This window comes from Plodia interpunctella, chromosome 8 (genome assembly GCF_027563975.2).
Source record: "Plodia interpunctella isolate USDA-ARS_2022_Savannah chromosome 8, ilPloInte3.2, whole genome shotgun sequence".
NCBI classification, from domain to species: Eukaryota; Metazoa; Arthropoda; class Insecta; order Lepidoptera; family Pyralidae; genus Plodia; species Plodia interpunctella.
Genome location: NC_071301.1, coordinates 512,788 through 537,604, shown reverse-complemented (window position 1 = coordinate 537,604; position 24,817 = coordinate 512,788). Strand labels below are relative to the sequence as shown.

The following is a 24,817-nucleotide window of genomic DNA, read 5'->3' as shown; positions in this document are numbered from 1 at the left end:
TTCATATTTAGTGGATATATTCATTATTAACATCTCATGCCCTCTTTTTTACTCCGAGAAAATAGCACAGGATAGAGAAGAGCCCTATTATGCGAAGCCGAATCTTCCAAATTTTATAGTTTAGGCGGGTTGTAAAAGCACAGTAGAATCTTCAAAATTGTATGGTTTAGGCTTCGCGGCTTCATAACCGTGAACACAACCGGGAACATGTGGTGATGAGAGAGATTTTCCGGAAGTTTTGTTTTTATTCCCGGCAATCGTTCTCTGCAATATAAATCGTAACAACTACATATACACATTTCTTTTTTAATTTTAGCAGTTGAAATAAAATTATAAGACTTTTAATTTCAACGTATTGGCTAGCTCGAAATCAGGGTTAAGGCAATAAAATGTATGTAGATATGTCGTGTTGAAGTTTTTATTATTCGTTCAATGAATAATGAACACTTGTTTTGTAAGCTTCTTTAAGCTTATTGCGCCCATGTAATTTTTCCGCGTTATACACTCTGCTGTCATGTAGCTCTACTAGCCTAGCTGTCAAAAATTATAAATGACATATTAATGGTAGAGGTTAGCGACGGTGTATTGATATTTTTATTATAGTTAGTTTTAATTATGCCTTACTGGTATTATGATAAGAAAGATCTACAGAACACGCCGTCATTTCGAGATGCAATCAACAATGAGACAGAGAACCGCTACCGTAAGGAGGGCGCGAGATTCATCATTGACACTGGTTCGAAGATGGACTTAGGTTATAATACAGTTGCCACTGGTGTTGTTTATTTTCATCGGTTCTACATGTTCCATTCGTTCAGGACATTCCCTAGGTATATAACCGCGTGTTGCTGTTTGTTTCTGGCGGGAAAAGTTGAGGAGACTCCAAAGAAGTGTAAAGATATAATCAAAGTGGCCAAGTCTTTGCTTACCGAGCAGAAATTCGCGACGTTTGGTGATGATCCTAAGGAAGAAGTGATGACTTTGGAGCGAATCCTGCTGCAGACGATCAAATTTGACTTGCAAGTGGAGCACCCTTATGGATATCTGCTGAAATATGCCAAGTGCCTGAAAGGTGATAAAGCTAAGTTACAGAAAATGGTACAAATGGCGTGGACCTTCGTTAATGACAGGTATTTAATATAAATTATGTATTTTACTTTCCAAAATATTTTAATAGTTACTTAAAAAATTAAATATTGAATCTATAATGTTGTGTATATTGCACCATCAGAGCTAAATTACATCTTATGCACATAAGGGATAGCTTAATCATTCTACTAGACACATGACAATTTAATCTGTATTGTTATTTACATATTTCATCTGTTTTACTTATTCCCATTCTCTATTTTATAATTTGTTTTGTCATTTTTTCTTTTTGTAACTTTTCTTTTTTCTGTATCCTTATGACCACAGTTATACAAGCAGTATACTGGTATAAAAGTTAGGAGGATAATTTATAGCTGAGTAACTTCCTAAGTCAAAAGAATTTCACATTAATTTTAAAAGAAAACCCATACTTTTTATCTGGTATTCTTGCAGCATTATTCTCAGTGGTGGTCATTCCAAATGTTACTAGTTTGTAGCATTCAAAGTTATCATATAATTTTAAATTTGAAGTTAAACTTTTATTAAAAAATAGATTTTGATATTTAACTTGTAATTTTGACCATGTGTTTCAGTTTATGCACAACACTATGTCTACAATGGGAGCCGGAAGTTATAGCAGTAGCGCTGATGTTTCTTGCGGGGAAACTTAGCAAGTTTGAAGTTGTGGATTGGAACGGACGGGCAACCAAGCATACTGCGTGGTGGGACATGTTTGTTGAAGATATCACTATGGAGTTGCTAGAGGATATATGTCATCAGGTATTCACACATTGTTATTAGTAACTAGATGTTGCCCGAGACTTCACTCCCATTGGAATTTTGCATTGCCTTTCTAATGGTGAAATATTTTTTTCAATCGGTTTGGTAGTTTTGGGGATTGCTTACCTCTTTATAATAATAGTATAGGTGTTATGAATTCTGATTCTATAAATAAGTAAGAAATAGTTACTATTTAAAAATTTTCTTTCTTTCTCTCATTTTCCTGCTTGCATTTGAGCCACCATGAAGCATGGGTCAGCACCAAAATTTGGAAAATTTAATTGTGATTTTACCACCTACCCAACATCATCATCATCCTTGGCTATGCTATTGTTGCATAAACTGCCTTGACCACCTGTCACCCAAGCAGTCCCCGGGTGGATATGAAGTGCTCCTATTCTAGGACGGAACCATACGCCATGTATATTTAAAAATTATCCTTAATTAATACATATTACCCCATGAGGCTGGCATAGTCGCACCAAGCAACTGAAGCCTCGACAAAAAATAGATTAAAAAAAATACATATTAAGCGTCATAGACAAGATTCATCTATCTCGACCAGAAACTATAGTTTTATATTATTCATTATAGTTTTTGTATTGTTCATTATAGTTTTTTGACGTAAAAAATATACTCATACCAAACATTTCACAGGTTCTAGACTTATATTCGCCACAAACCCAGCCCTCGGGCGCGGACTCTCCGCCGATGTCAAATTCGTCGAAGACTCCAAAAAACTCCCAGAAGCCCCCGTCAGGTACACCGCCAGCTTCCGCATCGCCTGTCGCGCCTGTCGCCACTAAGCCTGCGGCCACGCCGGTCAAGAATGGCGGGGAGTTAAAGCCCGAACCACCCAAGTTGGAGCCACCACCGAGGTACATCACATAACATTAATAAAATAACTAATAATAAATTAACTAACTTTACTGCATCTGCCCTGTATGTGTTTTCTTCGTGCAAAGAGTTTACAAACAAACAATAAGACGTAGAATAATAACAGTTTATTAGACGTTTATTTCCTTAAGTTTCTAGTACAATCTTTCACACACTTGTAATTAATACATTTTAGTGAATGAAAGGCTCTTGCTTAATTAGTTAAGATCTCCTTCGGGTATAGGCTTCCTTTAATATTAGTAATACATTAAGATTATCGTAACCCGCATGCTCATTTGACCGTTATAAAAAATTGTCTTATTCTTAGTCACGCCAATTCGTTCTTCGTTCGAATCCTGAATTAAAAACATTTTTTTTTCTGTATTTTTCGCGGGTCTACTGGAAGAACCTTCTAACCGAAAAGAAAAGCTTTTAACTCCAATAAACGTGACGTCACTTATTTTCACTGTCACACAAGCCCCATAATAAATTTTTGTTTAAACCTATTTGTTGATCGAGTCTGAACAACTAAATTGGTTAATTCAGATTTGGTCAGCAATTATACTGTTCCACTCACATTCCAATTCCCATTTCAGGTTCAACTTCGTCCAAGCGCCTCCATCATACACGGCCATTCCCCCACTGGCCCCATTCCCGACAATGCCGGCATACGGCGCCCCTCCCCCCAACATGCCGCGGTTGCCCCTCATGTACACAGAACCTCCCCCCGCAGGTCCCAGGTATCCTCCCCCGCACCCGCCCCCCTCTCACCCCGCTGTGAGCGTGCCCCCTCCCTACTACCCCCCTATCCCAGCGCCGCCCCCGAGACCGTACTTCCCGCCGCCGTAGCGACAGAAGAATACAATAGTATAATTTTTTACTGAAATATAAAGTGATGGTCTGCCGATTTGGTTTTTATTTTTTGTACCGAAAACATTACTAACTTTTGTTTGGCTGAACTTTGATTTGACTGCTCGTTGATTACAAACTACACCAAACGAAACATTCGACATTTCATCCCGGAAGGTGAATTCGAGAAAAAAATAAAATTACATTCAGTTTTTGTTATCGATCGCTATGTTATTAACAATAATAATTTCCTTACAAAATTTGCAATGCTCCATAAGGAAAACACAAATAAAATTGTCTATTTTATTGTCAGCTCAAAATTCACAATTTACGAAATTTACAATAACCCAAATATATTTTCCAAATAAATATTTTAGATCGCTTCTCACATGCAAATAAAATCTTAAGACATTCAAAATATGACATTCAAAATATCTGTTTTTAAATATTGTAATAGAATTAGAATTCATGATAATATATTTAAAAGATAAAAAATCATTATAATTAATAAATAAAAAATACTTTCACAAACTGTTGCTACAAATAATCTCGGCCAGGCTGAATTACACCAAAAAAATGTATTGTAATAAAAATTTGTTTGCCATTTCCACTCGAGAGTAAAAATAATAAGACATATAAATTTATTTAAAGCTAGATTAAATTACTGCGTTTATCAGCGTCGTAAATGCGTAAAAATATTAAACCAAGAAAATAATATATATCCACACAAGTTATGAAAAAGAAAAAAGTATAATTTATAACCTGGCTGACTATTTTACTGAGTTGGATCTTACGCTAAAGAAATAACATAGTAGCTGCCATTCGACTAGAAACGCGATCGTTTTGTAACGCGATATGAGATGAACACATGCTTGCGACGAGACACCGGACTGATGCCAACGTTCACCCATCAAAAGTAAGGTGAGGTGGGGTGATGAGAGACAACGTGCTACACTCGGAAACTTTTCGAAAACTATAGTTTCCGGGTCGCGTTTACACTATATCCTTTTCCCCCGCCGTCCCTCTGACCTTGTTCCTCAATATTTAAAATGTTCCACAACTATAATGTATCATTAACAAGTTATACATTAAAAATGTTAAGGAATCCAATAATTTTATTTCATTACACCTCAATTTAAATTTTAACTGTAAACCCTTGAGATTCAATAAACCTCATTTTATTTGAAAGTTCAAAAATAAATTAACTTAAATATTTGAAATGGTCGAAATTACAATAATTGTTTTCTATAATTAAATCTTGAGTCGAAAAATGATAGGAAACATTTGAAATAAGTATTGACGGGTGGCGGGTAGCAAACGTCCTAAAACACAAAACCACAACACACCAAACCACAAAATCTACAAACAAGTAATAAACAAACAACGCTATCAAAACTGATTAATAAGTAAACAATGTAAAATTCATATACTTAAAACATACTCAGATAACTTTGTTATATAACTACAAAAGTTTTAAAGATAAATCGATGATAAATAATACTAATTACTCTACTATATAAGACGCATGTCAAATGTAACGCCAACGTTTTGACAGTTCCTCAGCCAATCAGGAACTGGGAATTAGTAATTATTTGTGATTGGCACAGGATTTAGACTAACGTCTTAAAGTAGGTAGAGTACGTAGACTGAGAAAACTAACAAGAGACAAATCGTGAGTGTACACATGAGATAGAAATATTAAAATTTTACGCCTACCCAGTATGACGCGGTAGGGTGGACCTAGTAAAAACCGGTACGCGAAAAGGGAAGATATTAACGTCCCTTTTCTCCAAGTGTATTTGTAGTACGCTTTTCTCCTTCTTGTATGAGCGAAATAAAATATATGACGATGTCTATCGCTTTCTCCGTCTACGGTAGAGTAGAATATTGACTCGCTGCTCACAAGCATTTGTTATTACTTAAAGAGGACGTGTAAAATATTATACTTTACAGATAAAAAAATAAAAGATAGTCCATGAATAAAAAAAAAACAATATGTGGAATAATAATTATCGGATAATAATTATGCGGATGTCTGTCTGTCAGTCACTCCTTCACTGCTAAACTGTTGGACCAATTTAAATTAAATTTAGGTTAGTTATTAGCGAATGATCCGAGGTCAAATATTGGCTAGCGCGGGCGTAGCTGCGGGCAATAGCTAGTTTATAGAGGAATCTGGAATTAATATTAAAAACACTACGAGCAACGAATCAACATTAAATACAACACAAGGCACACGAACAATATGATCAGATCGCGAATAATCTCCAATTTAAGGCACATGATCTTATCAACTAGAAAATGAGCTTTTTTTTAAATCCATTTATACAAAAATCTGATTTACACAAGCCTTCATATATACTTATATACCTACAATAATACTTTTAGTGCACTCATAATATCACGCCTAATAATTTGATTGCTTTGCGTTGACAAAAGAGCAATACAAATATTACCAAATTACACGGTTATCTAAAATCAAATCAAACTGAAATTTTATTTGACAGTGCCCCCATTAGGCCACAGCGCACACGTGCTGAGAATGATCTCATAAATATATGGAAATTATAGTCAACTCCGTCGATAAATTATACGGGAATCAACCGTATTTTTAATTACAATGCCAAATAAAATCATTGTATCTCTTTCTACAGTGGAAAAAAGTGAATACACGAAATCTTGGTAAACGTGGTATTTGGATTTTTGGATAACCATGTATGAATAAAGCACAATGTATAAGGCACAGCGGTTTAATTTTATTTTCACGTTGATTATTTTTTTTTTTATAATTTGAACAGCAGTATTGGATAAATGTTAAATTTTTCAAATCCATTATAAGTATCACTCAGAACCTTAAGAATAAAATTACTTATTGAACTATAGTTACGGTGTAAATTCATCTTAATATTTGACACTAATACAAACAAATATACAATATATTTAAATTGTTTGAGGAAGATTGCTTTTCTTATCAGTCAAATCTAAATCTCAAAGTAATTAAAAAATTCAGTTAAGTATAAAGGGTTATTAAAACAGATTTTTAAAAAATCTGTATTAGTAAGTATAAAAAAATCAATCTGCGATTTTTAGATCTTGGTAATTTAAAGATAAATAACATGAACATTTTCCTGCGACGTTGAGTTATATGTTCAACAAATAGTTTTTTTTTGTGAATTTGTGACAGATATTGGTGTGCGTTATGGCACCCGAGAATACTGACATTAAAATATTAGTACGAATCGGAAATATTAATACGTAGATTAGATGGCACACAGAAATGGGATACAAAATAATATTTGAATTAAACCTTTGTCTAAAGCATAATCGCAGAATTGAGCAATACAAATAAATTAATTTATTCATTAAATTTAAATATGTAAATGACAATTGATTACATTTATGTACATAAATCCATTATAACATTTAAAAACACAACGCAATAGTAAAACTTCGCGCTATTTCAATTCTTATTTCAATATATTTTTTAAATAAAAAATATTTTAAAACCATTCCACTGGCCAGCATTACGAGTTTAATATTATTTAAAATCTGAATGCAGCCATAGAGCTCGGTATTTTTTCAAAAGTGAAACGCTTTCAAATCTCGGACGTAAATTGCCAGGATTAAAAAGGTATCTGATTGTTTTTTTTTTTCAAATAAATTACGCACTTTACTCTTAAATCATGAAGTTTTCTTTGGCAGTGTTGTATCGTTAAATGAGCCGTGACTGTTTGAGATAATGCAGAAGTACCTCGTGCAGGAATTTGTATTGGTGCACGTTTTCTATGAGGCTCGCGCGCTGTTGTTGAAGCAAGCTTATTGTGCGAGGGATGTCTAGTTCCTGTTGAGAAAATTTCAACTCAATTCAATAATGCTTTATTCAAATAACCAGGATAACTTATTCTATGTTCGCAATTACATCGATAGCATCAAATCTTGTTGGTGTCTCACTGCTGGACAGTCTTAGTAATATATTATAGTCATATTTCTACAATCATTCTCAACAGCTATTCATATCAAAGATACGATACCTTTACCAGTGGAACGTCACATATGTATCAAACGAAACAGTCCTCTGCCGCGTCTGTCTGTTCGTGATAAACTCAAAAACTACTAACGATTTTCATCAATAGATACTGTGATTCCTGAGGAAGGTTTAGTCTTATAATTTATTATGTTTTTATCCGAGCGAAGCCGGGACGGGCCGCTAGTGTTAGATATAAAAATAAAATAGAAACCTGGTTGTTGTCCAGTATGTGCAGCAGCAGATGAGCAGCCAGCGCCGTGCCGGCCCGGCCGGTGCTGTGGCAGAGGAAGGCGAGCGGGGAGCTGCTGGAGGCGAGCGGTTGCTTCTCCTCCAGCGCCTCCGCTTCGCACGCCAGCCGTAGCGCGTTCAGCTCCGATATGAATTCTGTGACCAATTTTGTTTTCACATTCAAAAGCTCGTATCGTGGCTCCGACACAAGCACAGAAATGATTAGAACCGCAGACGTATAAGACAGAGGTACATCTTGGTACCGAGGTCGTATGCATGGGTACCTCACTTTCATTTCTACCTCAGGTTCCCTCTATTGTGGTTGAGCTTCGCGATGGCTGACTCACGCGTCAACTCGTGAACGGGTGCTGCCGGGGGAACTGGTCAGCTCGATCTTTTATTAAAAGTTTTTTTTGTTTGGTTAATTATACATATATATATATCAATAATATAACAATGTAAGTACACAATAAAGTACATGGTCAAAAGGTATACTGAAACATATTATGATTGTGATCAAGTGCTGATGAAATATATATATATATAGGCCTAATTTCTGAATAAATGATTTGATTTTGATTTTGACATTTATTTCTGTCGCGGGCAGCGCTTGCATTGTTGTGTTCCGGTTTGAAGAGTGAGCAGTTTGATGTGGCAAAAGATCTGGTGGTCTCTGGTGTTATAGACGTTGATAGGCTTTGGTAACCGCTTACCATCAGGTGGGCCGCATGTCTATTTGCCTGGTTGGCAGTATAAAAAATCCGACATACGCTGGGAGTCGAACCCAAGACCTCCAGATGAGGTCGGCCGTGGTTACCACTACGCGAACATTAAACATAGATTTCATGGTGAAATTACATTTTCAAAATTGATCCATCGGAATATGTATAATGCTTTTGAAAATACAAATTAAACTTCATTATTTTTTTTACCATCCTTCCATCATCCATTCTTCCTCTCTCTTAATTATCTCGGTTTCGTCGTTGAGCGTCGGTGCCCATTTTCCGCAACATTGACAAACTTCCAAGCTAGATATATATATAAAAGTGACCCCCACCTCGGAAGCCCTCCACATCAGCGGGCACGTGTCCGCGCGCAGACCAGCACCGGTAGTGCACGTGCCACAGGCGGCGCGCGCGCTCGTGCCGCGCCGCGCGCCGCACGCTCACCAGCACGGAGCTGCCCCACGACGCTGTGGACGCTGACCCGCACGTCACTTGGTACTGTGGGCCGATGTGGACACGATACACAGTTATGTGGTCCCGCCCTTGAATACCACCAATCCATATCCTCCCGTGGATGTCGTACGAGGCGATTGAGGGAGATATAGCTTTAACTGATCGGTAACAATAGGGTTCCCATTGAGGGTTGACGTCGGACAGGCGGCCGGTTGTAAAATCATAGACAAATCTTCGAAATGGTTCTGAGTGCCAGGCCTCGTGTCAGTCGAAATCTTCGAATGACACGAGCCCTGGGTTTTGGGGTGTCACAGCTCCAAATTTAATTGGGAATACGCAAAGATATAAGACAAAATATTGTTTCCGCGTGTCCATCAGACGCGCAATACAAGCTTAGCGCTAAGTGTCGGCCGGATAATGGACAACACTCGGTTGTCCATTTCATATATAAAACTTTTTCGCTCATAAAGGTAATCTTGTTTTTTCTTTCTTCAATTTAAATAAATACCTAATCAACCTAAACAAAAGATGATACAAAAGGCGACAATGTGAGAAGTAAGAAGTACTATTTCAATCTAAATCTACTGGACAGATTGCATAACAAATTTGGTATACGGAATTCTACTCGTATACCCAATTTCATAACAACATAATCTGGAATAAAACATGCGGAAGCGAAGCGCCGGGGCGCAGCTAGTAATGAAATAAAACAAACAAAGCTATATACAAACCTCTCCATACTGATGTGTCTTCGTGTCGGTGGGGAGATAATGAGGCTTAGTTTCGCCCACCAGCGCTAGGAGCCGGGCGCCGACCTGACAAATTTATTTTATTTCGTACACCAAAGAATTGAATTATTTCTTGCGCCAAAACAACAAAAATCGTTGTCTACGCCAGCACACCACAACACTAGGCCCGTCCCGACCGCGACCCCTTGCGCACCAGCCAATGGCTATTGAACACGATAATTTAAATTTGATTCCTGCGCGCGCACTGCAAATCTTTCTATTCCAATCTACCAATTTGTATTAGCAAGGAAAATATTATTACCTAATTTCAGCTCAAAGTATTTTATTATATTTATTAGTTCCGTAATGGACAATCGTTAATAATTTTTTACATAAACGTTTTTGTTGTCAGGTCTTATTGCATTCAACGCGTGACAACAATCATGTTGAGATGAACTGTTAACAAGGATTAACATTTACATTAGGTTTTTGTACAAGGATTGGATAATAGATTAATTAAAGCAGATACAATATCATGATTTTCATATTTTGTGACTAAACCTGACAGCATTCAACGCTAGCGAGTGTTATGCCTTTAGCAAGGCTGTTCGACAACTGTGGGTGAATTTCACGAGCGTTTGGACGAGGCGTGTAGCGTTTCATTCGCGTCCGACATTTTTTTTTAAATTGCCAGAAGATAATCTTTTCTTTTTTTAAATTAAACATTTATAAAATTAACATTGTACCAGTCCTTTCCTTTGCTTATTTACAAAATAGCGTAATAAATTGATTACTGTGTATGGTAAAATTTAATAAAAGCCCGCGGCGGAGTTCAAAGCGCTAGTGAAATTCATCCCTGTCACGTATGTCTCTCGTTAAGAAGGCGCTCCCAGCTCACTAGCGCCACCGTCACATTTTTATCAATATCTAATAATTAAAATGAAAATTTAAAAAAATACGTACCTCAGGACTTTATGTTATAGCGGATAAAGGATTTTATTAGGTAATATTATAGTTCCATTATACAAAATGTAACTTGCGACAAGGATTTCAGCGGTTACCGTCTTGTTTTTAGTTAATTGTGTCTAATAAGTTCTAATAGAATTAATGGTGTGTTGTTAATTTTTCCTATTAACCCTTCGAGACAGGTTAATGAAGACAATTGAACAACAATAGCCCGATCGAACTGCGATCAGTTCGATCGGGCCGCGCCTGAACTGAGTAGTTTATTAAAATAAATTCAACAATAGATTCGTAGTCCAATCGGGCCGAGCGTGAACTGAGTAGTTAATTAGGTGGCTGGTCGTTTGAAAACTTTGACAAGGTGTATGTTACCTGCCACGCGCACTCCCACACGAGCGGGCACTGACTGCCGCACGAGCAAGCGCCGGGGTTGGAGGTTGTATGCCCACTGCTGGGCGTGGACCCCAGCTTGGCCACTACGTAGAACTGCTGCGTACTGCCCACTGTCATCTGGGGACAAGTTAAAAACAAATAAATTTCCAATGATCCAGAGAGAAGAACTTGCCAAGTTTATAGTTTACTAGATGTCGCCCGCGTGATTTCCTACGGTAGCAGTTATTTTTCCGAACGACGAAAGGTACCCTACGTCCTTCTCCATACTTCAATCAACATGTATGCAAAATTTCAAGAAGAATGGTTGAGTAGATAGAGCGTGAAGAGGTAACAAACAAACTTACTTTCGCATTTATAATATTAGGATTAGGATAGGATATTATTATTATATTACCAATATTAGGATTATCATTTGAACAGACCCAGTACCAATCTTGTGGTTCTGTACATTTTAAATTTAATTTACCGTTTCTAAAATTTCAAATTACTTGATATATGTGACTAGATAAGATATCTGATACAATAATTCTATACAAACATTCAGAATTTAAATCTTTCATAAACATTCAACATAAACATTCACTTACACAGTAGGTACCTATCGGATATGTCAATCTGGAAATTAGTTAGGTGGCAGCATGTCTAACGACGGCTGTCAATCTGTCAATGTCATAAAATACCGCCTTTTTATTTGTAAAAATAGTACGAAACTATTTTGAATTGAACATTACACGGAGACGACGAAAAACCAAGAGTATAATTTGAATCCCTCGAGATTTAACCCATAATCCTCACACCACATCTTTTCACTTATTAATACATTTTTTTCACAGAAATATCTTAAAAGATGGAGTATAATGAAATATTCGTTCTGTGTTATCTTTATTACAGCTGTGATGTGCTGTGTCGTGGCACAACACTTGCCCGGGAAAATAGGAGATATTAATTAAGAATCTCAACATTGAGAAGAAAATAAATCACTGTGATAACTTACAGTGATATGAGAAGCGTTGATGTACCCATGTGGGTTCTGCGGCGATGGGTGTAACCTGATCCGATTATCTTCATACGGGAGGCTGTCCAGACACTGGCCATTGATTGCCGCGTGTTGGGGCATTAGGGCGGTTTTGAATTGTTCCGCGGAAGCCCCCGCTCGGCCTTTGGGGATCTGGTCGAAGGCGAAGGATAGTTGCTCGTCCGACATTTTGCGTTCGAGGAGCTGGCACTGTGTAAGTAAAAATATTAGGACAATCACACAAATTAAGCTAGTCTAAAGTAAGTTCGAGGCTTGTGTTATGGGATGCTAACTCAACAAGTATCGTTGAGTTAGCATCCCATAATAGCAGTATAAAATATAGTAATATTTTATAACAAATACATATATAGATAAGCATCCAAGACCCGGGTCAATCATAAAAATATCATTTTCCATCATGACCCGACCGGGGATCGAACCCGGGACCTCTCGGTTCAGCGGCAAGCACTTTACCACAGCGCCACAAAGGTCGTCGGTTTTTTTACAAAAATGTAATTTTTGCCACAAGCTTGCACAAGCTTAGACAGACACACGAGTGATCCTATAAGGGTTCCGTTTTTCAATTTTCAGAATTTGACCTATTACGTCAAGTTCAGAACTAATGGGACACGACGTTCGACATTAATAACATTATTATGAAACATTACAGTATTTTCCACCACAATTGTGCAAGGTATAATCAATGTTATTGAATCGATCGACATGACCTACACTTGGGCGTCACCAATATGTAACACTACACTACCTAATGTTTAACAACAGACATCGTCGCGCGTATGTGATTGTAGATAATAAAACAAACGTATGTAACGTTTTATATGTAGTCGTACGGAACAAACTTTAAATCACTGTAAAATGATTTAGAATTTAGATGCATATCCGAACATATCCGTCGATAAATTCTGAAAATTATCAATTATAACTGGATTATTTATTGTTTTTTATTTCTCGACTTTGGAAAATAGCCTATTCAACTGTGATTAAAATTAACAATAATTCTATGTTAACTGTCTGTCTTTATTATCAAGTGTGAAATACTGGTGACAGATGTCGGAGTATTCTAATCGCCTAAAGGCATCGAGACTTTTATGACTACCAATCGCCATCTAGTGATAGGTACTCGCATACGCACTCAACCTCAACCAGTGTATCTAACCGTAATAGTTAATCCACATACCAAAGTTTCTTTGGTGATGCTCGGAGGCAGCGGCTGCGACTTCGGCAATCCGGTCGACCACCGATGCGTGTGCGCAGGTCTCGGCTCCGGCCGCGCCCTCCCCAGCGTCGCACTCTTCACATCCTTCGAATTAGCCCTCCCCATGAACACGCCCCATCGCTTTCTTTTCTTCTCCTTCGCACTAACTGAGCCACTCTTTGTTGTATTTGCACTGTCTATCTCTATCGACGTATAAGAATTACTATTAACACTGGTAGATAAAGCTTCCGTTAAATTGCTAACGTCACTCACGTTGATCGAAGTGACGTTGTCAGCAGATTTCGTTATAGTATTATTGTTCGAAACGCGATGGGTCGATAAACTCTGGTATGGGGTTTCATCGTCCTTGTCATCGTGTTGTAGCGATAGTCTATCAACAGCTAAAGCTATATTTTCAAACTCATCAGATTTATTTGCGTTTAAATCCTTAGGTACACTGGATTCTCTGGCACCTTTTATGATTTGGGCGTTAACGTAATGGCCGTCTGGGGTGTCAATGTTGATCGTGACGGGAGGATATAATTTATCCAAATTCCCGTAGTTATTTATCGTAGGGTGACTGCTGTTTCGTTCGTTCAGCCTCGCTATTTCGTCTGTAGTTGTCAAGCTTTGCGCTCGATCTCTCATAGTGATTTTGCCGTGGTCGTTCTGCCACGGCAGCGGAACGTTTTCGTATATAGGTTCTTGTGCGTCGGTCAATTTGATCGGTTGCTGAGGCATCACCACGTGTCTCTGATATGGCACTCTATGCATCGGCATAGAGTACATAATATTCCCTCTTTCGTCGTAAACTTTTTGGATATTGTCAGATATGTGATGAGGATCCATTATAATGTGTGGATTTGGATCTAAAACTGAAGCTAGATTGTTAAAAGTGCCGTGAGTGGTCGGCATGATATTAGGACGTGCGTAGTTAACGACATTGTGGCTACCGGTGTTGAGGTAACCTAGATACTGTCTGTTCAGAGCAGTTCTAGTTGAGACTAAATCAGGACTCGATCCGGACACATTACAATTGATATAGCCTCTATGGTAATTCAAAGCTTGGCTTGCAACGGCTAAGTCTGGTGTCGAATTTGATGCTAAACCATTTGAGGGGTACGGGGGAGGGGGTTTGTACACATTGACGTAGTGCAGTTTAGGGTTGAGTTCCGTTTGGACGTTGGGGTTGACAGCGAAGGGGTAGTTAGGGCCGAGGAGTTTCAAGCCATAGGGGTAGTCGTCAACCTGGTTGACAGATAAGGTATGTCTAGTGACGTCGGGGTAGTGAACTCGGTGGATGTCGGGGTGGGAGCCGTATGCTAGGGGTTTCAGGGGGTGGTTTTGGAAGCGCAGTTGGGGTTCGGCCCTTTGTTGCTGATATTTCTGTTGGACGGCTGTTTCGTAGTCCGGCGCGGGGCGGTAGGAGGGGGGCAGGGCTCTGGAATAAAAATACAAGGTGCTAAAATTAATTTCACTATAAAACTACAATCCTTGTTTACGTCATTCCCTGTATATTTAAGTGATTTTACATATAAGATTAGATCTACTATACTTATATGCTTTAATTTAAATGTTGTGCACAACTGAATTAACATAAGCATTAAAAGTAAGTTCTAATCATGTTTTCTGTAAATGTTACATTTTCATATTAAAATTAGATAATTCCTCCTTTAATGTGAATGTTAACATTTAGCATGTTTTTCTAAGCTTTGCATACTTTAATTTATTAAAATGCCGGTAAAACCAGTTCATCTGATTATGATAGAAACATTTGCACTTTCTATTCGAATATCATTAACTTCATTATGAAAGATTAATATTTTATAAATTAATGGTACGATTCTCCAATTCTCCATGATGCGTAAGTCCGCACATTTTGAGTAGTATAAAGTTCTGTAATATACTTTTGTGATACTATTGATTTTGTAAGTTGTGAAACTTCAACAACTTCATAGGATTAGCTGACATAAACAACATTGCCCTAGGTGAATTTGACGAGCGTTCTGTACTCCGCCGCGGGCTGTCATTAGTGTTTATTAAATTGTACCATACACAGTTATCAATTTGATTATCCTATTTTATAAATAAGTAAAGTACTGGCACAATGTTAATTTTGTAAATGTTTTAATTTAAAAATATATATTCTTTATGCGAAAATAATGTGCGATACTAATGAAACGCTACACGCCGCGTTCAAACGCTTGTGAAATTCACCAATGTTTGTCACGACAGGACAATATATTTTTTTAAATTATTGAATTTGACGTTGATTCATAAAGTTGACGGGTTCGCGTACGTCGACACGAGACAGAACATTTCCATATAATACAACATCTCATACACAGCGGCAGATTATGCCTTGTAAAACACGGTGAGGTACCTATAAAATATATCAGCGCCCTGTCCAGTTTCTTCTCGTGTATTCTCTCTATTGTGTAAGCGAAACGAAAGATATGACGAAGCCTAAAGTTTTCTCAGTCTATGTCGTTACCTGGTGGTGTGTTGGTGTTGGAGCCGCTCGGCGCGCTCGAGACAGGAGGTGGAGTGCGCGCGGTGCGCGGGGGACAGCGGCTCCGGGCGGGGCTCCAGGCGGGAGCCCGGCCGCGACTGACGCCACGACACCTGCGCGCGGGGCTCCGGCGCCGGCGTGCACTGCTGGATGGTGCACAATGCGGTTCCCTATTTTTATGCATACAATTTTATGTCATAATTTAACATGGCATACTTTTATAAGTAAAAGTCATAATAAGAGTTACGCACAATATTAATTTGGCATAATGGTTTAGGCACATTTTTTTACGCATACCTACTATAAGCATAATATTCTAAAGCATACTGGCGGCTTATGGGTGACCTAAGTGTTACCCCGCCGCACCCTAACCTACTGCTACACTATAGCTTTATGCAAATCAAAATTATGGTAAAATACATTAGCCTAAACTATAATTATGCTTATTAAAAGGTATGCAAAAAAACAAGTATGCCAAAATATTATGATTTATTTCGAGAAAATGCGACATATATAAAGATTATATGGGAAGTTACCACTTTTTCACATCCCACCAGTGGCGATGTAAACCATAACAACAAACCTCAATATCAACACGCGTGTTTTTTCAGTCCATTTTAAGGTCTACTAATGAAAAATACGGGTCACTCACATGCGATTGCGACACTACCTGCGCTCAGGGGCTTCGCTCCCGTGATAATTTCGGGATTCCAGGGTAGGTTAGGTTATACGGGTAGAATACCCGTGTACCAAATTTCATAAAAATCGGTCCAGTCGATTTTGCGTGAAAGAGTAAAAAACACACGTACATCCTCACAAACTTTCGTATTTTATAACATTCGGGAAGGATCTCAGATCCAGTCTGAATTGTCTATGTAAATTGCATATTCCGATAATTTCCTTCACAGTGGTTTGGTTTGACGAGGTTAGAAAATATTAAAAGATCGAAAGAAAGAGAAGGTAGAGAGATAAAGAGAGAAAGAGAAGATAGTCCGTCAAGAAAGTTAACTAAATAAATGAGGGCGTTGTCTTCTGTTGACTGGCAATACTGGTATTTTGGTGTTGCAATGGCAAAAATGTAGTTCGTCAAAAATAAGTTTCCTTCACTACGTGACAGACAGACAGACTGTAACTGGTTCCCTAACTGGAGTATCAGTTTTAGGGTACCGCTAAGGTATTAAACTATTCATTTTTACTTACACCTTGCGCCTATACACCACGTAATTACAAAATCGTTTCGTATCTACATGAAAATCTCACTGATCAAACGCGATTTTCTTACAGAGTTAATTTATGTTAAAAAATAAACTAATTATACAGCACTTGGCACGCGACTGTTCGTTGGTGGAAAAATATGTATACTAGAGGTGGAAACGAGCGGTTTAATCTACCAAATAAATTTCCGAATTAATTATTGATAGAAAGTTTGGAGTTAGGTGACGCGAAATTTGATATTTTGTTAACGTTTTGGTGAAAATATAGAATGTGACAACTATTTAATATATAGATTCTGTGTACCATATATTAGTTGGCAATATGTTTGTTTACGGAATGTCAATACGGATTGCCATTGCCATGACCTGCATAGTCTTTAGGAGATTTGAACAATATTTCCTGTCTCATATACTATATGTATGTATATGTATACTTCTACCTATATAATATTATACATACTAAAAGTATAAATGCGAAAGTCTATCTGTTTGTCATGCTTTCATAGCATCACCACTGGGCCAATTTAGATGAAATTTGGAATAGATAATACATAATGAGCCGAGGTCAAACACTGCTTACTGCAGGCAAAGCTGCGGGTAAAATCTAGTGCTTAAGAAATCTATTTGAAATATGTGAACATTAATACCATCTCATTTTACTATTCCACTTCCAACAAATATTATAAAGGCGAAAGTTTAGATGTGTGTGTTGATGAATGACGCTTAATCTACTGAATACTTTTTAATAAATTTGTTACACTGGTAGAATTAACCTACCAACCAGTGTAACAAATTTAAAAACTCGGGTACTTTTTATCCAGAAATTCCTACGGGAACTAAGCTCGGGCGCGCAGCTAGCAATACTATCAATGTGCAAGTGTGTTTGTCCTTCTTTCACGTCAAAACTGAGCACGGAATTGCGTGAGTCTTTTTTTTTCCGATAGGAGCCTCGGGCAGAAGCTAGAGCTATATAATATACTTTTGCTATTTCTTTGACACAAAAGATTCAACCTCCTGCTACTTGAAACATTTAAATAACTTTAGGAATATATCAATTACATTAGTTATTCATAGTTAAGTAATCAATTTATGGCGTGTTAATAATGCCTTGAGTTAAAGTACCACTTGCATATTGAAAGTATGCCATAATGACACTCTTGTTCAGACATAAGAATGCACTTTCTTACGTGTAAACATTTAATTACATAGACGCACGTGGCTCAACCATTTCATATAAAGAAACTTCTTTCTTATCGCGGTCAAATAATTTAATAGGAAATTAGACCTTCGCGTGCACTTTTTCACATCAAATTTTATATTTTCTCAAAAAGCTACAAACTACTGGCATTTCGGAACGACCACTGCTGAGAAAAATGAAGATTACATGGTTAAAAAAACTCATTTAAAAACACAACGTATTAATAACACTGGTGTCTAATGGCACACAAGTTGCCTAAAGGCATCTGATATGATTTTTACGACTACAGCCATCTAGCGGCAGCAGTCTAGTAAACTCAACATTCAGTGTGCAGGTTTCCTCACGATGTTTTCCTTCCCACACACACTGCTTCCACATGTTTCCGTCTACGTTCGGGGCTGTGACGCTGCGAAGCCCAGGGTCAATATAAAAAAATAACCAGAAAATTTTGAAGATTCGGCTATGATTTTACAAACGTCCGCCTCTTGACGCCAACCTACTTTGAATGCTTTTGTTGTCTTTCAGCTGTTAAAGCTATGTATCCCGTATGACATCCACGGGACATGGAGTGGTCCTATTCCAGGGCGGGACGCACGACAAGCATTATTTCAATTCAATTCAAATAATTTTATTATGGGGGCATAGAACTGATGACGAAAAAATATTGTACCAGAGTGAATGCAACGAAAGACTTAAATTGATTGATTTCCCAGATTTATTTAGAAAATGCGCGGGTTGTTATTGCGATAACCATAACCATCGGCAGGCCATTGATACATTGTATAATCATATAGTACGCTCTCTTAGTGAGGCGGCCGTTGTAAGTCGTTGTTATCAGCGTAAAAATAATAAACAGCAGTCTGTATTAGGATGGAATAAGCATGTTAAGCCGTCTCACGAGGAAGCCAGGCTGCGGTTTCAGATTTGGTTACTCCAAGGGAAACCCGAATCAGGAAAAATTTATCATGATATGTGTGAAAGTCGAAAAATTTTTAAATCGCGTCTTAAGTGGTGTCAAAACCATCAGGATTTAATAAAAATGGAGAAGCTTGCTACTCATCATAGTAAAAAAGACTTTGGCTCTTTTTGGAAGGAAACCAAAAAACTGACACCGCAGCCGGGGCAACCAATTAGTGTAGGTGGGGTGAGCGACCCGAAAGAGATTGCAGACCTTTTCAGGGAATCCTTTCAATTAACATCGTCGCTGGGCCCATCGCAAAATGAGCGCAGTGCTGTGTCCATCGGTGGCAAAGTAAATATGCAGTTTAGCGCAAAGGATGTTAACAATGTGTTACGGGCTATGACGCGTGGAAAGTCGCCAGGTCATGATGGACTCAGCATTGAGCATCTTCAGCATGCTGGTTCCCATATATGTAGATTGCTGTCAATGCTGTTGTCGCTTTGTATAAGTCATTCGTATTTGCCCTGTGACCTCATGCGAACTATTGTAATACCAATTGTAAAAAACAAGACGGGTGATCTGGCGGATAGGACAAACTATAGGCCTATATCGCTGGCGACTATAACGGCTAAGGTACTGGACGGCCTGCTTAATGCTCAGCTTAATAAATACCTAAAGTTGCATGACAATCAGTTTGGGTTTCGACCCCAGCTGTCAACCGATAGTGCAATACTGAGCCTTAAGCATACTGTCTCATATTACCTGCGTCGAAAAACAGCCGTTTACGCTTGTTTCCTTGATTTGTCCAGTGCATTTGATTTGGTTTCCTATGATCTCCTTTGGCAAAAACTGGAGGACATAAAGGCCCCTAATGAACTTATTAATCTATTCAAATTTTGGTACGGAAATCAAATCAACAATGTTAAATGGAATTGCACTTTATCTGAACCATATAAGATGGAATGTGGTGTAAGACAGGGCGGGCTAAGCTCTCCGTCGCTATTCAATTTGTATGTGAACGCGCTGATCGAGGCGCTCAGCAGAGAGCATGTCGGCTGTCACGTGGACGGCGCGTGCGTCAATAACATCAGTTACGCAGACGACATGGCCCTGCTGAGCGCGTCGGTCTGCGGGCTGAGGAAACTCCTGTCCATCTGTGAAGCATATGCTACTTCGCACGGCCTTAAATATAACATCCGGAAAAGTGAGGTCATGGTTTTTGGAGCTAGGAGTAAAGATTTGTCCATACCTACTATTTCCCTGTATGGTGTTCCTCTGAACAGAGTAGAAAAATTTAAATATCTTGGACATATCTTGGCTCCTGACCTCAAGGACGATGCCGATATAGATAGGGAGCGAAGAGCGTTGTCGGTTAGAGCAAATATGATCGCCCACAAGTTTTCGAAATGCTCGGAAGATGTCAAAAAAACTCTGTTCAGAGCATTTTGCACATCATTTTATACGAGTACTCTGTGGGCCCATTTTACAAAAAAATCGTACGACGCTTTTCGCATCCAATATAACAACGCGTTCAGGGTGTTGTTGCGGCTGCCTCGGTTTTGTAGCGCATCAGGCATGTTTGCCGCGGCGCGGGTCGACTGCTTCTACGCGACGATGCGGAAACGCGGCGCCAGCCTGGTGCGCCGCGTCCGAGCCAGCTCCAACAGCATCCTGGCCATGATAGCGAGCCGGCTAGACTGTCCCTACATCAACCACTGCTGCGATTTGCATGTAGTGAATAAAAATTAGGCTGCCACATACATTTGTTACTAACACTAGATTAGAAGCTTCTTTGTATACTACTAACATTTTTTTTTATATGAGTCCTGGATGCTCGAAATAAAGATTTTTATTATTATTATTATTATTATTGCTTTTCACAACGTACACAGATCTTATTATTAGTTACCTGTCTGTTAGTTTGCTCCTGGTCAGTGAAGGCGTTCTGGTGCTGCATGAAAAACGTGTGCTGCTGCACGCACATGCGCCACACGTCCTTCCCGTCCTCTGGGCTCCACAGCGTGAAGGACAACGAGGAAGCCTGCTTCTGGCACTCGATGCTGAAGGTACGCTTGTGGTTTATCACGTTGGTTATGTCCATCCATCTGGTGGAAGAAGTATTTATCTAAATAATCATGTAAATTTACATAGGCAGCAATTTTAGGGTGCGAATCCCGATGCTTAAATAATTAAGTACCAAGAATTATTTTTTGAGTGGATGCACCTGCACTATTATAGATTAAAGGGCTGTACCCAGTAATGCGACACCTAAACAGGTTATTAAAAAGAATTAAAATAGAAACCTGTAATATCTAGAAGTCTCGGCGCTATCAGTTATGACCTTAATGCCAGTGATGGATATAGCAAGGGTCACTTCCTTCTGAGTCCGCTGGTCACGTGCGCTGAACGTCTCCTGTCCGTATCCTGGCAGTTGCTGGCAGGTTGTGATGAAACCTTCTTCTGCTTGGGCCTGGCAGGTTAAAATTTATTTTTTTTTAAAATCAGTTTGGGTTTATGTCTTGAGTCTAGTGTTATGGTGAAATCTATACTATTATTAAAAAGAGGTAAGCATTTGTGAGTTAGTGTGTTTGAGGCGGGTAATTTCCGAATCTACCGAACCGATTTAAAAAATCTTTCACCATTAGAAAGGTACATTATCCAAGATTGCTATAGCCTATATTTTATCTCAAAATTCCCACGGGAGCAAATCCCGGGCAAGATTTAGTAAAATTTAAAAAGGGTATTCAAGGGAAAGAGTTAAAAATGAAAAAATAAACTAGATTAGGGTGGCTGCTCAAATTTCTATCGCAGATGCAATCTAGGGAAAATCAAGCAATGAACAAAAAAGATGAACAAATTCTTATTTGTTCATTGCTTATAACTATGTATGGTTACAGTTTTACACTTAATGTGATAGTGTAAAGGGGTGCATGTATTGTATTGTAAAGGAAGGTTGTCCTGTTTCTCTCTTTTTTTTTTACGACCTCGGCGGCACAGTGGTAAAGTTCTTGCCACTGAACCGAGAGACCCGGGTTCGATCCCCGGTTGGTGGATGATGGAAAATGAACTTTTTCTGATTGGCCCGGGTCTTGGATGTTTATCTATATATGTATTTGTTATAAAATATAGTATCTTTGAGTTAGTATCCCATAACACAAGTCTCGAACTTAATTTGGGGCTAGCTCAATCTGTGTGATTCGTCCTAATATATTTATTTATATTTATTTTTACACCAGCAACCATTTCTATTGTCCCTTAAATCAAGTGTGTGTGCATTCAAAATTGTCCCTATACTTATATACTAGTCTACAAACTCTTATACCTTAATTAAAATTTTGTCAGGCAGTTACATAACAAATAACATCTCAGAAAAATATAATTACTGTCAATTGACAAAAGTGCAATGTCACTTTGGACCTTAAACCCTTACACATAAAGTTTAAAAACGTTACTAGTCTTAATTTGACTGTATATTCTTTATCACAAGTGATATTAGCAATTATATGGAGAAAAATGCCATTATCTGTAAGAAGGACATTTTTGATTAAACAAGATAAGATAAATACCACACACCCATCCAGCTCTTGTTAATTATAGCAGTTAAACAGTACTATACAAAATAAATACCTATATTTCATTAATAATTTGTATTCTAACATCTAATATGTATAGGTCCTATCTATCCAAAGATGATCTCGAAAGACATATAACTTGTGCAGTTAATATAGTATGGCACTAGATGACATACATGATGATACATGATTCAGTGGAGTGTTGCCAACTTGGGATTGCCAGCTAATCTGCACCCTAAAAAGATAATGGGGAACCTGGAATATGATCACCTACCTAGTGTTTCGACATTCCAACCCAGGAAAAAATAACAAACTTTGCTTTGTTATATTTTATCCTTACAAAATTCAGAATTTTTGTTCCTGAACTAATGAAATTACAACAATTAACTGTAATTATCCTAGTATTTGATTGATTATCAATTAACCAATCTAACTTCATTGTGTGATATGCATTCTGCATGCATGACTGCTGTTACATTATAATTTACTTGCAGTTTTATTATGCACTGCTAATTTTACAACTAGTTGCAGTTGCATTATGCGCTTATAAAAAGGACTTCTCATATTCAATTTATTCAACAAAATTGGAGGCGTACACTAGAGTTTTTACTAGACATTGCAAACTCTTGTCACAAGAAATGTGAAGAAATGATACACTTAAAATTAGTTAATTAAAAGCCAACATGAGTCTGGTTAGCATTGGGATGATATTTATATGTAAATTACATGGGAACACACTCCTAATAAATGTATGCTTGTTTAAGTATTAATAATTTATCTTATTATAGAGATGAACTCTTTGCACTTCTGGAAATTATAAGTATTATTTGTCCCAGTGGACAGACACAGAAAGTGAAAAAAATCATACAAAAATGTTTTGTTTTTCCTATTACTTTCTCATAAAATTTTACCTATTTTTTACTCTAATTAATCTAATATCCAATTCAATGAAAGGAACTACAAACTTACACCAAAAAAGCCTATTAAAAGGAAATGAAGCAAAATTTACCTGTGACATGTTGTGGAGAGCCATATGGTGCTGTATGACAGCACTGGTCAGCCTCTCCAGCCATCCAGACTCCGCTCGGTTGCTTACATCAATGACCTGGTTACCATCGTGAATCTGCTTTGGAAATGTCAGGAGATTCTTCAAATATTCCACTGTGTGACGCTCCCGGTCATGATTCCCATACTCTGCCTGTCGACTATAAGAAGCCAAAATCACAGCTTGCTGACAATCACATGATATTCGACCCTCAATCAAATCATTCTTTAACTGAAGGAAGTAATGATAACGGGTCACCTCATCCGTGATCAGACTCGTCCCAGAGATGACGTAGTACATAACTCGGAGGTACAACTGGTGAGCAGACGCGTACTTGTCCAACTGGCGTTTCAAGGGCCTCTCCAACTGCACCCATCGCGGCTGGCAGTTACGATTGAGATACCGGAGACCGAAGAACTCGGGCTGGTTTATCGCCTGTCTCTGGCACACGTTGTCCAGACACTCGAGCCCGGAACTATCCACAGACAACGTGCAATCTGCTACTCCCCCGTCCAGCAGCTCAACACTGATCACAAACAAACTTTTCGACGCAACATTGTACTGCCGCGTCTTCTTCAGCTTCAACTTAAAAGGCATCTTTGTTTCCCGGTGCCAATTTGCAATAACATCACATAGGGAGCGAGTTACGCTACATAAAAGGTATAGGAATGTAGGAAACGGCAATCCGTTACGCGCGCCACATTCTTATATCATTTCTAATAGGAATATGGGTTTATGAATTGGTCGCTTGCCCAATGATTGCCCCGAAGGTGGTGACGTACAAATATAAAAGTAAAGCAATAAAAAATGCCAGGTAAACAATAAATACAAAAATTACAATTCACAACACGGCCATTGCAAATGACAAATGACTTTGACTGACGGACGGATATACGATGACAGTTGAAAAATGTTGCCAAGTGAAAAAATTTCGTTAAATACAACACAACACGGCATCATGGATTTAGTAAGTACTTGGAGCGGCATTCACTTGGCATTCATTTGTTACATATTCTGATATCTATGTTTGTTG

The 24,817-nt window shown here is 38.2% G+C and overlaps 2 protein-coding genes across 2 annotated transcripts; one reads left to right on the top strand and one right to left on the bottom strand.

Moving 5' to 3' along the window:
* Positions 1-547: 547 nt before the first annotated feature.
* Positions 548-3,652, top strand: CycK (Cyclin K). The gene is made up of 4 exons (XM_053748374.2): positions 548-1,130; positions 1,683-1,869; positions 2,527-2,747; positions 3,342-3,652. The coding sequence occupies exons 1-4, from the start codon at positions 616-618 to the stop codon at positions 3,592-3,594; spliced, it is 1,176 nt and encodes a 391-aa protein (XP_053604349.1). The 5' UTR covers positions 548-615; the 3' UTR covers positions 3,595-3,652.
* A 231-nt stretch (positions 3,653-3,883) lies between these two features.
* On the bottom strand, positions 3,884-24,663 carry Pez. The gene is made up of 11 exons (XM_053748370.2): positions 23,749-24,663; positions 21,471-21,637; positions 21,077-21,272; positions 15,837-16,024; positions 13,325-14,783; positions 12,106-12,336; positions 11,091-11,228; positions 9,759-9,842; positions 8,907-9,072; positions 7,833-8,005; positions 3,884-7,435 (listed from the first exon to the last, which is right to left on the bottom strand). The coding sequence occupies exons 1-11, from the start codon at positions 24,379-24,381 to the stop codon at positions 7,307-7,309; spliced, it is 3,564 nt and encodes a 1,187-aa protein (XP_053604345.1). The 5' UTR covers positions 24,382-24,663; the 3' UTR covers positions 3,884-7,306.
* Positions 24,664-24,817: the final 154 nt, after the last annotated feature.